General features: G+C 39.7%; 1 protein-coding gene across 2 annotated transcripts in view; it reads left to right on the forward strand.

Moving 5' to 3' along the window:
- Positions 1–10011, forward strand: part of aco1 (aconitase 1, soluble) — a 29169-nt gene extending 19158 nt beyond the window's left edge. For both annotated transcript variants that reach the window (XM_047386310.1, XM_047386311.1), the window contains 7 exons: positions 1248–1372; positions 1466–1570; positions 4697–4839; positions 4991–5138; positions 5318–5440; positions 8503–8688; positions 8766–10011. In XM_047386310.1, coding sequence (XP_047242266.1) covers positions 1248–1372; positions 1466–1570; positions 4697–4839; positions 4991–5138; positions 5318–5440; positions 8503–8688; positions 8766–8882 — 947 coding nt within the window. In that variant the 3' untranslated portion in view covers positions 8883–10011. The remainder of the gene's footprint in view (positions 1–1247; positions 1373–1465; positions 1571–4696; positions 4840–4990; positions 5139–5317; positions 5441–8502; positions 8689–8765) is intronic.
- Positions 10012–17826: the final 7815 nt, after the last annotated feature.

Raw genomic sequence — 17826 nt, forward strand, 5'->3', positions numbered from 1 at the left:
TCGGAGTCGATGACTGGAGAAGTAGAAGCTCGTGAGCGGGTTTACTTTTCCTCCACACTGGTCATTCCCGGAAGATCTTGACAAAGCTGAAGATTAGAGGATTCATGTCCCATTTGAAGTTACTCCATTTTTCCTACTCAATTCAAATTGTTGTCTCATTCCCACTCTGTTCATAAACTGCTGGTTTGATCTTCATGTATACTCAGTACACATCTTTATTTGAGATTGGTAATTTACCACTTCTGGAGGATAGTGCATGCTTGATTAGATGAAAGTTGTACCGGGATAGAGTATTGTAATAGTGGACTATCGGTTTAATAAATTTCTACATAGATAAGGAGACAGCGTTTGTGTTTATTTTGTGTAAGTGTTTATCTGTCAAGATACGGATAGGGTTCCACACCATTCGGTAAAACAGTTGATAACATAGTGACATTTAGCGTGGTTTTGGTTAATAATTGTCAATTATTAATGCTAATTATCTAATTGTAATTATTAAGTGCTGTGAGCCCAATAATCTCACCACCAGAGTGTACCTCTGACCTCTATTTGTAAGGAATGATTTTTGGTTAGAATTTGTTTCTTCTGAATTATGATTTTTTATTATAATTTTGATAAATATTTATAAATATTTATAATCAATAATCCCAACGATACCTTGCACATGAGAGCTATCATTGTGAACACACTTTTCAAACTAATGATTCAATTAGTAATCCTTCGAGAACAGCATGTTCTTTAAAAATGTGACAGTAATAACTGGTAAAAAACAGAGCTGTAAATGAGAGAGGGTTATTTAACCATCTACCTTTCAAACACAGAGAAAAGACCCGAGCAGGCTCCTTTACCAGATAAAGCCCTTAGCTGTGTGCCTCACTATGGCAACCACCTAGAAACATTAGAACTGACCATCTAAATTGACCTAGGAAGAAAAAGGAAAACTAAAAGTGTCACATCTGGCAGAAGCTGCATGTTACCTAATGAAGTAGGAGGGAAATGATTCTTGATTTTCAAACTGTCTTATAAATAAAATCTAAATCGTGTGGTGTGCATTTAAATTCAGTACCTTTTTTACTTCTTTTCGGTTTGTCCAGATCATTTACCAAGAATAACCCACTATACAGCTCAACATTTGTATTCTATTTTTTTCATTTCAGACCAGACATTAGTACATTTATTAAAAGGTGGCTAAAAACGTTGAGGTAAAATTAGTCTCAGAATGTCATCCTTCCTCTCTTTCAATACAGCCATTAACTCAGAAGGCAGACAGATCTTCCTGAGGGATATCTGGCCCACTCGGGATGAGATCCAAGCAGTGGAGAGAACATTTGTCATTCCCTCGATGTTCAAAGAAGTCTATAAGAAGATTGAGGTGCTATGAATTTCATTTTATAGTAAATGGATCTTTAAAAAAAATCACTTTTAGGGTCTTAACATGTTTTTGTTTTGTTTGTTTTTTTTGCAGAAAGTGAATGAACGTTGGAACTCTCTGGTGGCTCCTTCCGACAATCTGTACACCTGGGATGAAAAATCAACCTACATCAAGTCACCACCATTCTTTGATGGATTGGTAAGGAAGTTTCATAATACATCTCAAATATAAACATACAATGTTCTGGTGCAACCAAAGACATGGAAACCATCTGTCTCTTATTGATCTACTGCTTGTAACAACATGCTAAAAACTAAGACTTATAGTGCCTGAATGACTCTCTCACTGAAAAGGCTTACAGTGCCTTGCAAAAGTATTCATACCCCTTGATCATTTTCATGTTCCAACATAAACATCCATGTATTGTATCAGTATGTGAATAGTTTTCTATTTTCATTTCTTTTTAATTACAAACAACAATCTAAAATAGTGTGTTATGCATTTATACTCAACCCCTTCTCAACTCTGATAGACCTAAAAACATACATTAGTGAATAGTGCCGGGCAGAAGGTTTGCAGGGTAAAGGTCAGTACATACTTTGCAAGGAAAGATAAATTTGTTTTTTCACCTGGGGTTGCAAGAAAAAAGTTCTTTCTGGCCAGGAAATGTCATTCTTCAAAAGAACTCAAGTGCCAAACTCCTAGGAAGTCTTTATAGGTTTGCCCCAGTGCAGCACAACACCTTCATATTTCTCTGACACCTCACGGGAAAAAGGTTTTGCCCAAAATTTGTGGCAAGAACCAGTGGCAGAAAATTGAAAACCAGGGCTGCAACAACAGAAGAGACAGAGAACAAAATCCTCTGTTCTTGTGGAGTATGTACAGGTTTTTAGATTCTAAAACAAGCATTAATCAGAGAAGCAGCCAAGAGGCCCATGGTAACTCTGGAGGAACTGTAGAGATCCGCTGCTCAAGTGGAAGAAACTTTTTACAAGACGGCTGTTATGACAAGATGGATGGAGAAAAAGCAGGTGAACTTCAAGAGGTCTTAATAGAAAGGAGAATAGAGTGGATTAGGATGTGACCATGGTCACTCCCTGCTGCAGTGATGCTTACTTTAAAATCCTGTTTTTATTTTCCTGCATGCAACGTTTCTGCTGCATGAAATAAAATAGCAGTAGGGGAGAAATTGTTCATGAACCTGGTTCAGGGCAGCGTTTTTTGAACAACAGCCTGGTGTTTCTGGAGCTGAATTCATTCAGCATCATGTACACTGCTGGAAGTAGGCTTCATGGTTAACTGCAGATATACAGGTCCTTCTCAAAATATTAGCATATTGTGATAAAGTTCATTATTTTCCATAATGTCATGATGAAAATTTAACATTCATATATTTTAGATTCATTGCACACTAACTGAACTATTTCAGGTCTTTTATTGTCTTAATATGGATGATTGTGGCATACAGCTCATGAAAACCCAAAATTCCTATCTCACAAAATTAGCATATTTCATCCGACCAATAAAAGAAAAGTGTTTTTAATACAAAAAACGTCAACCTTCAAATAATCATGTACAGTTATGCACTCAATACTTGGTCGGGAATCCTTTGGCAGAAATGACTGCTTCAATGCGGCGTGGCATGGAGGCAATCAGCCTGTGGCACTGCTGAGGTCTTATGGAGGCCCAGGATGCTTCGATAGCGGCCTTTAGCTCATCCAGAGTGTTGGGTACTTGAGTCTCTCAACTGTTCTCTTCACAATATCCCACAGATTCTCTATGGGGTTCAGGTCAGGAGAGTTGGCAGGTCAATTGAGCACAGTGATACCATTGTCAGTAAACCATTTACCAGTGGTTTTGGCACTGTGAGCAGGTGCCAGGTCAGTGCTGAAAAATGAAATCTTCATCTCCATAAAGCTTTTCAGCAGATGGAAGCATGAAGTGCTCCAAAATCTCCTGATAGCTAGCTGCATTGACCCTGCCCTTGATAAAACACAGTGGACCAACACCAGCAGCTGACACGGCACCCCAGACCATCACTGACTGTGGGTACTTGACACTGGACTTCTGGCATTTTGGACATTTCCTTCTCCCCAGTCTTCCTCCAGACTCTGGCACCTTGATTTCCGAATGACATGCAGAATTTGCTTTCATCCGAAAAAAGTACTTTGGACCACTGAGCAACAGTCCAGTGCTGCTTCTCTGTAGCCCAGGTCAGGCGCTTCTGCCGCTGTTTCTGGTTCAAAGGTGGCTTGACCTGGGGAATGCGGCACCTGTAGCCCATTTCCTGCACACGCCTGTGCACGGTGGCTCTGGATGTTTCTACTCCAGACTCAGTCCACTGCTTCCGCAGGTCCCCCAAGGTCTGGAATCAGCCCTTCTCCACAATCTTCCTCAGGGTCCGGTCACCTCTTCTCGTTGTGCAGCGTTTTCTGCCACACTTTTTCCTTCCCACAGACTTCCCACTGAGGTGCCTTGATACAGCACTCTGGGAACAGCCTATTCGTTCAGAAATTTCTTTCTGTGTCTTACTCTCTTGATTGAGGGTGTCAATAGTGGCCTTCTGGACAGCAGTCAGGTCGGCAGTCTTACCCATGATTGGGGTTTTGAGTGATGAACCAGGCTGGGAGTTTTAAAGGCATCAGGAATCTTTTACAGGTGTTTAGAGTTAACTCGTTGATTCAGATGATTAGGTTCATAGCTCGTTTAGAGACCCTTTTAATTATATGCTAATTTTGTGAGATAGGAATTTTGGGTTTTCATGAGCTGTATGCCAAAATCATCCGTATTAAGACAATAAAAGACCTGAAATATTTCAGTTAGTGTGCAATGAATCTAAAATATATGAATGTTAAATTTTCATCATTACATTATGGAAAATAATGAACTTTATCACAATATGCTAATATTTTGAGAAGGACCTGTAGGTCATGTCCTGTGACAGAGCTGTACTGACTGGTACATACCTGGTTGTAGATATAAAAACACATTTCACTGCAAACTGTACTATGCATGACGCTGCATCTGACAAACTCAGAGTTCAAACACTCTTCAAACTGAATATTTCCATCTTTTTTCCAACACCAGCAGCAGCTTGGATGAACTTATCTAACTTTCTGCTCAGCTCAGCAGACCTGGTCAATCCTTTTCTTCTCTGCCTGCACTACAGGTTTCACAATGAACTCTACAGAACTCATGTGAAAACCTGATACTCCTGACTTGTCTACAGGATATATTGCTCTGCTAATATATGAAACTGCATAGAAACAGCAGGTGTTACTGTGCAGCTTCACGTATATTCTGTATCCCCTCATCTTTCTTCAGACCATGAAGCTGCCACCTCCTGAGTCTATAAAAGAGGCCTACGTGCTGCTGAACCTGGGTGATTCTGTTACTACAGACCACATCTCTCCTGCAGGGAACATCGCCAGGAACAGCGCCGCAGCCCGCTACCTCACTGAAAGAGGGTGAGTTATCTGCAAACATCCTAAAATCATCAATGTCATCTCATCAGTTCTTTTAATCAATTTAGTCTTGCTTTGGACTGAACCCCTTATTTCTGTGGTTTGTAGTCACCATGATTAGAGTTTCTGCTTCAATCTGTTTGTGTTTTGACAGTCTGACCACTCGAGAATATAACTCATATGGCTCTCGTCGAGGTAACGACGCTGTCATGGCCAGAGGGACGTTTGCCAACATCCGCCTCTTTAACAAATTCCTCAACAAGCAGGCCCCCCAAACCATTTACCTTCCCACTGGAGAGACGGTCTGATTCCAAACCAGTTTGAGCCTAAAACTAGAACCGTAGTTATTGGTTGCATGTCTTTTTCTCAATGTGAAATGATGATCACGTTTACTGAATAAACCTATAAATAATCTCGGAAAACAACAATGCTGTTTGGCTTTGTGATTGTTGAAGTGACGGATGGTTCCTTTGTATTTCAGTTTGATGTGTTTGATGCTGCGGAGATGTACAAGCAGTCCGGTGTCCCGCTGCTGGTTCTAGCTGGGAAGGAGTATGGCTCGGGGAGCTCCAGAGACTGGGCGGCAAAGGGCCCATTTCTGTTGGTGAGCTATGCATTTCATCATTTCTTCTTAAGAAACAGAAAGATGTACATATGTTGTAAAAATGATATTCAAATGAAAAATAGAAATACTAGAAAAATGTGGCCTTTTGACACAGTGCTGAAACAGCGTTTATGCAACAGGAGATAACTCGTGACATTATGCTGATATAATATATTTGAGACAAAGTAGGGGTGTGCTATATGTCAGAAATATTATTTTACAGTAAAACCAGGATTTTATCACCATTTCCCAACATAAAAGCATATTTCCTGGAAAAAGAAACTAGTCAGTTTGACAAAACTTTAAATCAAACAGAATTTCCGTATATATGAGCGGTCAAAGTTACAAAAATTAACTTGAAATGAATTGAATGTGGGTTGCACGGTGGCGCAGTTGGTAGCACTGTTGCCTTGCAGCAAGAAGGTCCTGAGTTCGATTCCCGGCGGGGTCTGTCTGCATGGAGTTTGCATGTTCTCCCTGTGCATGCGTGGGTTCTCACCGGGTACTCCGGCTTCCTCCCACAGTCCAAAGACATGCCTGTTAGGTTAATTGGTCACTCTAAAATTGCCTTAGGTGTATGAATGAGTGTGTGTGTGGTTGTTTGTGTGTTGCCCTGCGATGGACTGGTGACCTGTCCAGGGTGTACCCTGCCTCTCGCCCATAGACTGCTGGAGATAGGCACCAGCTTCCCCGCGACCCACTATGGAATAAGCGGTAGAAAATGACTGACTGACTGAATTGAATGTGTGAAATACTGAACATGGTAAAATTGAGTGCCGTAAACTGTGAGCCTGATGAATGATAAAACTGAAGTGGTAAAAATGGAGGCACGAAAATCAAAGCAGTAAATTGGAACGGGCAACGTTAAATGTGATAACTTTAATATTTATAACATTAATATTAACCATTTTATCATTTTAATGACTTCCAAATCCATGGATTCTAATTTTCGCAGAGTCAAAATAATCACGTTGGTTTTTACAGCACTCAATTTTACCATGTTCAGTATTTCACACATTCAGTTCATTTCAAGTTAATTTTTGTTACTTCGACCCCTCATATCTCGTCAGCATTTGGTAATCATCTAAAACGGTCATATGACCCATGTCTAACACAGAGTAAGACCAAATCTAAAGGAATTGTGGGAAAAACAAATGGCCCTGGAGAACCACCTTTAGCAGCGACTTTAACTGATCACCTTCTGTATGATCTCATCATTTTCACATTCACACCACTCTTCTCTACACTCTTGGTTCAGTTCATCAAGATATGCAGACATTAAGGTCCCACAGTCTGCCTATCGGTCAGGTTTAGGTCTGGACCACCTTCATTTCTTTTGTTCAGCTATTTTGTTCTATATTTGCTGCTGATTACAGTTATTGTCCTACTGTGGTACCTGATATCACTCAGGCTGTTGCACCTCACTGATTGTAAGGTTCACAGGTCTACTGATTGCAAAACAAGGTTAGATGACCATACCTCCCCCTACATGCTTGACAGGATGTGTTTGTGCTGATATGCTGTTTGGTTTTCTCCAAACATGCTGTTAGGCATATCAACCAAATATCTCTGTTTTGGTCTTATTTGTTCCAGAAAGCTGTCCTTTTATGAACTTTAAAGTTGAACATACTAACTGAGAGCTGTTAATACTAAGACGGAGCTCGTGGTTTTTATAGTTTCCCAGAATGTTGCACGCCCTGACCTTGGGGTCAGTTCCCTGGGACTTCCACTTCTTGGAAGTCCCAGGGAACTAGCGTGGATTGTTAGTTGTTGGAAATCTTTTCTTCTTGTGAATAATTTTTTTCACGATAGCATGATGGACTTCGCTTTATTTGGAAATGGTCTTAAAACCTTTTCCAGTTGCTTCTCTGGAATCAATGCCTATGTCTTTCCGCCCTGGCATTGTGTTAACACAGACCTGTATGTCGCAGAGCAGCAAACGTCAATCAGAGCATTTGCTTGGCAGCACCTGGGTCCTCCTCACTTGTTCCATCCTAATCTGAATGTAACCTGTAACTGTGGGTTTTACTTATTTAGTCTAGTGCAGTTTATTTTCACCAGTTGTGAAGTCAGGGGGACTTTAAAAAAATGTCATCCAACAGAAACCCAATTACAAACGTTTCATTTAAAGCTGTTTATTCAGATTCCAGTTAGAACTCAACCCAACACTGTAAGTTTCAAAATCCAGATACAGACAGTCCAGTTCTTTCTAATTACTGAGCAACACTGAGCAACAGTCCAGTGCTGCTTCTCTGTAGCCCAGGTCAGGCGCTTCTGCAGCTGTTTCTGGTTCAAAAGTGGCTTGACCTGGGGAATGCAGCACCTGTAGCCCATTTCCTGCACACGCCTGTGCACGGTGGCTCTGGATGTTTCTACTTCAGACTCAGTCCACTGCTTCCGCAGGTCCCCCAAGGTCTGGAATCGGCCCTTCTCCACAATTTTCCTCAGGGTCCGGTCACCTCTTCTCGTTGTGCAGCGTTTTCTGCCACACTTTTTCCTTCCCACAGACTTCCCACTGAGGTGCCTTGATACAGCACTCTGGGAACAGCCTATTTGTTCAGAAATTTCTTTCTGTGTCTTACCCTCTTGCTTGAGGGTGTCAATAGTGGCCTTCTGGACAGCAGTCAGGTCGGCAGTCTTACCCATGATTGGGGTTTTGAGTGATGAACCAGGCTGGGAGTTTTAAAGGCCTCAGGAATCTTTTGCAGGTGTTTAGAGTTAACTCGTTGATTCAGATGATTAGGTTCATAGCTCGTTTAGAGACCCTTTTAATGATATGCTAATTTTGTGAGATAGGAATTTTGGGTTTTCATGAGCTGTATGCCAAAATCATCCGTATTAAGACAATAAAATACCTGAAATATTTCAGTTAGTGTGCAATGAATCTAAAATATATGAATGTTAAATTTTCATCATGACATTATGGAAAATAATGAACTTTATCACAATATGCTAATATTTTGAGAAGGACCTGTACTGTCATGGATCATGCAACATTGTCAGAGACACATTCTGTCCTCTCCTTTTCTAAACTTTATTTAAAATGTTGCTTCTTTTTGTAGGGAATTAAGGCAGTCCTAGCAGAGAGTTATGAAAGAATCCATCGTAGTAACCTGGTTGGAATGGGGGTAATTCCTCTGGAGTATCTTCCAGGAGACACTGCTGAGAGCCTGGGGCTGACCGGCCGAGAGCGCTACACCATCATTATCCCCGAGCAGCTCGCCCCTCGCATGGTCGTTGATGTGAAGGTGAGTGAAGGACGCGTTCTTCGTGTTGACAGATCTTTGAATGTGACGCCTGACGAGCTCTACTCCTGCTTACACAGCTGAACACAGGGAAGACATTTAAAGTGCGCATGAGATTCGACACGGATGTGGAGCTGACTTATTTTCACAACGGAGGAATTCTCAACTACATGATCCGCAAGATGTCACAAAACTGATCTGTTAAATTGTTCTGATTCTCAGCCATGAAAGAAAGCACAGCTGTAAAGTCACCGGTCAAGAATAATCATCAATATGTCCTTATTATGTTTATTATTCCTGTTCATTAAATGCATTAAAACTAAGAATTCCCACCACTTTAAATCTACACACCCATTAATTTATAGCTTGCACTTTGTTTTGAGTTTAATAAAAATCAGATAAAGGTTTCCTTCATTTTTCCATTGGGTTCAAAACTACACATTTATTCTTGTCTTAGCGCCTAGAATAAAAAAACGGAAACAGTCAAACTGAATTTGGCAGCACCAACCTCAGAGAAAACCAGAGGTTGGCACTGGCCTGAAAATCCTGATTGGTGCATCAACAGTAAGTTTCACAACTGATCTAAATCCATATCACTTACTGCAATATTATCTGAGATAGCGGAGTATAAACAAGTTATTTGTTTGGTCAAACTGGTGCCATTTTCTGAAAGTTCCCAGTTACAGCTATGACATCTGGGCAGACCTGATGGGCAAATATCTGATCCATTTCTGAGGAGTTTTTCATTCTTTAACTGTCCTGCAGGTGGCATTCAGTGCATTAGCATGGACTGAAAGCTATTCCTTGTGTAAATGTATGTTTTTTTTGTTTCTAAATAATGAAATCTGAAGTGCAGGATGCATGTTGTGTTTCTGCGAAGCTTCATAAGAAATTATTCTTCCTCTGTGCAGTTTCAGGAACAGTTAAAGCACTTAGTAATCTGTGGAGCTCCTACCTTGACAGGAACATGATCCAGACTGTGAACACTAGACACTGTTCTTTCCTTTCATCCCAATAAACATTTTTCACCTGAGTTTTTTGGACCAAACTATGAACTGTAAAAAGCTCCTGAATGGACATTATGTGACCAGCGTTTGTTCTTTATGGTGATGCACTAAGAGAATGATGAAAGCTGAACCCACACCTTCCCATCAGACATTTCACACCACATTATAAACCTGCTGCTCTGTGCAAAGTTCATGTCAATGACTGTGTTAATCGCTCACTGATTTTTTTGATGTTCTGTCTTGCTTGTGATTCTGTGAACGTGTTTCTATGATGAGCTTTAAGCTAAAGGCTCCAGATAAAAATAAAAACTAAAATGATTTCTTTGGGATGATATTCTTGTCATTTGTTCCTTTTATGGCTTAGGTTTATTTTTATCAAGGGCTGAAATGAGCTTAAATCTCACTGCTATATACGTCCCCTTTAGGATCAAATAATAACACAATGAGAAGATTATGTTGGAATGTTTTCCTTCCTGTTCCATTGGCCTAAAATAGGCCCTAAAAGCCCTTCATCAGCTCCAGAAATAGACTCCCTGCTGACTGCATGCTGTTCACGGTGATTGGAAGGTTCTCGCTCCTTTGCAGATAAAACTGAGTCAGAAAGCGTCTCTCTCTGCTCTGCTGTAGAACTGCTGAAATGTGACCTGAAGAGGGGAAATGAAAGCTTTGTGGTTGTGTGTGTTATCTGATGCTCCTTCCTGTTACCCAGAAGAGTCTGAACGAAGCAGAGTTGTTTCCTGTTCTCATGTGAGCAAACATATGAATAATTTGAGCCCAATGGTTTTATTTGTTCTGAGTTTTTTCTTCATGAATGTTGGGAGTCATGTTTAGCACCAACATGCCCCAGACTCAGATGACAAACTCATAATCCTACTGTGGCATAATTAGGTGAACAGTTCTGGTTCTGTTGCTCCCAAAAAGTTGAGACCCCACGGGTTCAAATAATTATTAGCCAATCAGACTGTACTGGCTGAAGTATGTGCATCCCTTATTAACGGACTCTTAAAGCAGTTACTCACTGATGTGCTTTCTAGACGTCAGTCAGGCTATAGCTCAATTAAAGCACCAATGCTGTTTACAAATGATGTCATCACCTCAGATAATAAAAAGCACAGTGCAGTTTGTTTATTTAGCAAAAGCATTTGATTCTAAAGATCAGAAACGTTGCATAATGAGGAATGTTTCTTAGTGAACTGGTTTAGAAATTATCTTACAGCTTGTTTTTTTCTGTGTAAAACAATTTATAAGCATCACTTCATTATTTAAGGGTGTTCCTAGAGGATCTATTTCAGCCCCCATTTTATTGTCTTGTTGGGGGACAGGCTTGAGCCCTGATGGTTCCTGGAGTGGTTCTCATCATTCTGAACCATTTTTTTTCATCTGCAGGTGACAGTTTGGACCAGACGGTTAACACTTGGACACAACTGAATGTTCCAACAGAACAATAATCTCAAACACACATCAAAACAAAGCAGGCTAACCTGAACAGTTACAACAAACCTTCATTAAAATGATCTTCATTTACTATCCATTAAAGACAGGCAAGTGCCAGGAAACGATTGAATTTAAATGAGCTCCACTGTTTCTAATGAGAAGAGCAGTCCAATATCTTGGTAGAATTATGCCAGGACCTTGTTAAGTTGCAGACAAAATTGTGCTCTCATCAGCTCTGTATGCATCCTACTCCTAGCATGGAAACCTCTAAGCTTCCTTAAAGAGGACAATTTCCTCTATTCCGTTATGTAAACTGCTGCAGGTGAACACCCCAGTATCAGTGGTCATTAAACTCCTCCTAGAGGGCTGGAAAAATGTCCAGCTTATTCCCACACCTAAAATCTAAAATCACCTCCACCATCTGGTACATTTTGTGAAGTGATTGTTTGTACATCATGCTGCAAAGCATTCAACAGTACACCAAAACCACATAGTCTCACAGCGACAGGACTGCTGGGCGATACTGGCTCTGGTTCAAAGTGCAACTCAGTTTAAATGAATAAACGTTAGCTGCACATTAATGGTGTTGTTTTTTTTATCTTAGATCATTCATCGATGTGTCCAATTTAAACAGTGGAGTCAGAACTGAGTACCATTACAATGCAGCTGATGAATGTGTTTTAATCACATGGTAGTCTTTTTTTCTCATACCAGTTGGATGTTATATGTGAAAAAATCTGAACCGTTGAGCCAGAAATCTGTTTTTATGGCAGCATTTTCACACACAGATCTATATTTACATGTTTTAATTGGACCATCCATCGTTTTAGAAACAGGACACCTATAGTCAGGGGCCTTTTTCTTCCTCAGATCAAATATAGAACATCTGGATCCAGTGATATCACCAAACCATACAGGAGACCAGATATTTACATACAGTGTTTAAAAAGGACCATAGCCAAACACAGCCAAAATAACTGGTTTGCTTTTTTCACAACAATAAGAGTTGTATAAAAGTTGTATAACAAGTATTAGTTTGCATACTTGATAGATTGCCCTTTGAACTGTGGAACTTGGGTCAAATGTTTTGGGATTCTTTCTACAAGCTTCTCACAATAGTTTTCAGGACTTATTTCATAAGCATCTTCATAAGCTTTTGTTCTTGCATTGATTCAAATATTTCACACTAGAACCCATTCATCTCTGGGACACAGAACACATCTCCTTCCTGATCAGTATGATGATTCTGTTCAAATAGCAGTGTGTTTAAAAATGTGAGTAAAGTTCTAAATCCTTGGAATAGTTTTTATTTCCATGCATTGGGAACACTGCACATTATCTTCTAAATCAAACCATGAAGAAAATGTTTCAATCATTTAATCACTTTAGAGAAAAAGAATAAAAATGAACATTGGGCTGTTCAACATGTTTGCATTTTTCTTTGCGAACTCAAATATTTACTCAAATAAACAGAAAAATCTTTAGTATTTATCCTTCCTGTGCAACACTAAACTAATATTTAGTTATGTAGGCACCGTTTCTGAGAACTGCTTCACATCTGTGTTGCATGGAGTTGACCAACTTCTAGCCCCTGTGGACAGGATGCCCAGGATGACTTGACAACATTCTACAATTCCTTTGCATTTCTTGGTTCTGCCTCAGAAACAGCAGTTTTAATGTCACCCCACAAGTTTGTAATTGGATTAAGGTCCAGGGATTGGGCTGGTCAATCCAGAACTTTGATTATGTTGACCTGGAACCAAGATGCTGCTCGCTTACTGGTGTTTGGGGTCGTCTTGTTGAAATATCCATGTCATGGGCATTTCCTCTTCGGCATTAGACAACATCACCTCTTCAAATATTTTGACATGCAAACTAATCCAAGATCGCTTGTATGTGATAAATAGGCCCGACACCATAAGAAGAGGACCATTCCCATATCATGATGCTGGCACCACCATGCTTCACTGTCTTCAGAGTGAAATGTGGCTTCAATTCAAACTGTCTTACTTTCATCAGTCCACAAAAGGTTGCTCTTTAGGTCAATTAATGTGTTCTTTGGCAAATTGTATCTTCTTCAGCACATGTCAACAAAGTGGGACTTTGTGGAGGGTTCTTGCCGATACATTAGTTTCATACATGCGTCTTCTATCACAGTCCTCACCATTAGCTTCAGACCTTTGATCATCCTGGAGCTCATCATTGGCTGAGTCTTTGCCATTCTGGCTATTCTTCTATCCATTCCAATGGTAGTCTTTGGTTTTCTTCCACGTCTCTCTCGTTTTGCTTCCATTTAAAAGCTCTGGAGATTATTTTATCCAAGCAGCCGATCATTTTCTGCACTTATTTTTATGTTTTTACCCTCTCCAATCGTTGTTCTAATCAAAGTATTCTATTCTTCTGAGCAATGCCTGGAACAACCAATTTTTCTCAGGTTTTCAGAGAGAAAAGCATGAGCAACATGTACTGGAGTCATCCTTCAATAAGGACCATCTGATTGACACCTAGTTCTTCACACAGTCAATGACCTCAGTGACTGAACTCCAGGCTGCTGTTGTTTTGAACATGCGTCTTTCAATCAGTTATTCAATGACACAGACTCAGAAGCATTCATGTACTTAATGTTGCTTCTGTTGGTTTTCTATGACTCTACTACACCTACTAGTGAATTATTTGCCATGTGGTGAAATGATTTCTACCAAGAACAGTGATTGTTCACATGGAAATTGGATCAGAGTTGTACTGGTCCACAACTCTCTTCCTGAGATCTTGGCTGATTTCTGTCACACAAGGAAGCAGCGTGTTTGATGTGTAGCCCATCAGAAACTTACAAATCCATGACATCATCATCTGTTTCATTACCCTATTAAGACAGTGTCTCGCCCACGGCCAAAATTGAATAGGTTAAAAAATTATCTAAAAGGAGGAAATCAGGAAAATCTCAGACAAATAAACACAACTCAGACCGAAAAGAAAAATAAAATAATTAAATGTGGCTTACTGAACATAAGATCTCTCTCTTCAAAGACATTGCTAGTTAGTGACCTGATTTGTGACAATCAGATTGATTTATTTTGCCTCACAGAAACCTGGCTGCAGCAAGAGGATTATGTTACTATAAATGAGTCAACTCCTACTAATTATTTAAATTTTCACATTCCTCGAAATACTGGGTGAGGAGGAGGAGTGGCAACCATCTTTCAGTCGGATTTATTGATTAGACCCAGACCAATCAATAGCTACATCTCTTTTGAATATTTAATCTTTAGTTTTCCTCGTCCAAATTGCAAAGCACTAAAACCACTTCTGTTTGTTGTTTTGTACTGTCCACCAGGCCCTTACTCTCAATTTTTAGATCAGTTTTCAGACCTTTTATCTGATTTAGTGTTAAATACAGATAAAGTTATTATAGTGGGGGATTTTAACATTCATGTTGATGCTGAAAGTGATAGCCTAAATATATCGTTTAATGCTATCTTAGACTCAATTGGCTTTGCTCAAAACATTAACAAACCTACCCACCTTTGTCTTCATTCTCTGGACCTTGTGCTGACATATGGTATTGAGTGTAAAGACATAACAATATTCTCTCATAACCCTGTCCTGTCTGACCATTTCTTAATAACCTTTGAGTTTAATTTAACCAAGTACTCCACACCTGAAAGAAAATTTCATTATAGTAGATCATTATCAGACGATGCTGTAACAACCTTTAAAGAATCTGTTCCACTTTTAATTTCCTCATTATCACTGAAAAGCACAGTGGAGGGCAATAATTCTGTTTCTGCCCCTTCACAAATTGATTCTTTTGTTCATAGTGTTTCTTCATCATTGCGTGGTGCATTAGACAATGCAGCCCCCTTGAAAAAGAAGGTAATCATTCATAGAAGGCTAGATCCTTGGTTTAATTCATAGCTGCGTACTTTAAAGCACAATGTTAGAAAATTGGAGAGAAAATGGCGCTCTACACACCTAGAGGATTCCTACTTAATCTGGAAAAATAGCCTACTGTTGTATAAAAAGACACTTCGCCAAGCTAGAACAGCTTATTTCTCATCATTAATAGAAGAGAACAAGAATAATCCTAGGTTTCTCGTTAGTACAGTTGCTAAACTTACACAGAGTCATAGCTCTGTTGAGCCATCCATTCCCTTAGCTCTTAGCAGCCATGACTTTATGGGATTCTTCTTAAATAAAATTCTATTAAAAAGAAAATCTTTGACATACTCCCGGAGATGATTAGTTCATCCTCAGCAAGTGAGACAACATTGGAAATAACTGCAGAACCTGGTTTGTGTTTGGACTGTTTTGATCCTGTGAAGCTTCCTGAGTTATCAGAAATATTAGTTTCATCTAAACCTTCAACTTGTATGTTAGACCCAATCCCAACCAAATTATTTAAGGAAGTGTTCTCTCTGATTACCAGCCCCATTTTAGATATGATTAATTTATCCTTAGTAAATGGATATGTACCACAAGCTTTTAAGTTAGCTGTAATTAAACCTTTACTTAAGAAACCTTCGCTTGATCGAGATGACTTCAAAAATTACAGACCTACATCCAATCTTCCATTCTTATCTAAAATTCTTGAGAAAATAGTTGCTAATCAAACGTGTGAGCATTTACACAGCAATGACCTGTTTGAAGAGTTTCAGTCAGGTTTCAGAGCTCATCATAGCACTGAAACAGCTCTGCTGAAAGTCACTAATGATATTCTTATGGCCTCAGATAATGGACTTGTGTCTGTTCTGGTTCTGTTAGATCTCAGTGCTGCATTTGATACAGTCGACCACAATATTCTCTTAGAAAGCCTGGAATATGCTGTAGGGATCAGGGGAACAGCGCTAGGCTGGTTTAAATCTTATCTGTCTGACAGATTCCAGTTTGTTCATGTAAATGATAAATCATCTTTAAACTCCAGGGTTAATTGTGGAGTACCACAGGGTTTAGTACTTGGGCCAAATTCTCTTTACTATATATATGCTTCCAATAGGTCAAATTATCAGGCAGCATGGGATACATTTTCACTGTTACGCTGATGATACTCAACTTTACTTATCTATAAATCCTGATGAGCCCAACCAGTTAGATAGACTACAAGCATGTCTTGAAGATATAAAAACTTGGATGACTTTAAATTTTTTGCTTCTAAATTCAGACAAGACAGAAGTTGTCGTCTTTGGACCGGAGTCTTTAAAAAAGTAACTGCTTAGTCAATCACTTAACCTGGATGGCATTAAATTGACCTCCGGTAATAAAGTAAGTATGAATCTGGTCAGCTGGTCTCTCAATGCACACACTGACATGCACACACACACATGCTCAAGATAAACATTTGCACCCCTCACACCACCTTCACCGTTCCCGACATGATGTTGTTTTTGTCAACTTGTTGCTTCTTTGTTCTGAGGTTTTTTGCAATCTCAAACTGTATCCTACTAAGGATAAAGTGTGAAATATGGTTTTTTTCCCTCTACTTACCTAATATGGCCTCTTTTCTCATCTAGCAAGGGCAGCGCCTGTGAGTGGGCAGCAAAGCCTCAGTGACCCGTCCCCCCATTGTCTTGTGTCATGATGTATGTTTGGATGGGTTGTACTGGAATTCTAATTTCCCCTCGGGGATCAATAAAGTATCTTTGAATTGAATTGAAGTAAAAAACCTTGGTGTTATTTTTGACCAGGACATGTCAATTAAATCCTATATTAAACAGGTTTTTAGGATTTCCTTCTTTCACCTCCGGAACATTGCCAAAATTAGAAATATCCTATCCAGGAGTGACGCTGAAAAACTAGTCCATGCATTTGTTACTTCAAGACTGGACTATTGTAATTCTTTACTATCAGGATGTCCACAAAATGCAGTTAAAAGCCTTCAGCTGATTCAGAATGCTGCAGCAAGAGTTCTGATGAAAATTAAAAAGAGAGATCATATTTCTCCTATATTTTAGCTTCCCTTCATTGGCTCCCTGTTAAATTTAGAATAGAATTTAAAATTCTCCTCCTCACATATAAAGCCCTTAATGATCTAGCTCCATCATACATCAGAGATCTGATGGTTCCATATGTTCCTAACAGGGCACTTCGTTCTCAGACTGCAGGTTTACTGGTGGTTCCTTGAGTTTCTAGAAGTAGAATGGGAGGCAGATCCTTTAGTTATCAGGCTCCTCTCCTGTGGAACCAGCTCCCAGCTTTAGTCCGTGAGGCAGACACCCTGTCTACTTTTAAGGCTAGGCTTAAAACTTTCCTTTTTGATAAAGCTTATAGTTAGAGTGGCTTAGTTTATCAGGGAGGGAGGAAGGCTCCCTCCCTGTTGGCTGGAGTAAGGGGGAGTCAGGTTTAGCCTAAACTGGCTCAGTTATGGTTGAGGAGCAAATACACCCTCCATTTCGGCTACCTGTATGACCCCTTCTCTTTTCCAATGGTTATAATCAGTCTGACAGAGAGAGGTATCCCAATCCTTGTGGTTTTTAGTATAACAATGACCATCGGTGGGACCCTTTGTGGGGTTCCTTGAGGCGACATTGTTGTAAATAAGCGCCGTTTAACTAAATAATCTGAACTGAAACTATCTGTGTAGTTATGCTGCTATAGGCTTAGGCTGCTGGAGGACATAATGACCACTTTCACCCTCTTCGCTACATTCTCACACTACTCTCCAATTTTGCATTATTTGCTGTTATTTCAGTTTTTAACTTTATGT

This window comes from Girardinichthys multiradiatus, chromosome 14, assembly GCF_021462225.1.
Source record: "Girardinichthys multiradiatus isolate DD_20200921_A chromosome 14, DD_fGirMul_XY1, whole genome shotgun sequence".
Lineage (NCBI taxonomy): Eukaryota > Metazoa > Chordata > Actinopteri > Cyprinodontiformes > Goodeidae > Girardinichthys > Girardinichthys multiradiatus.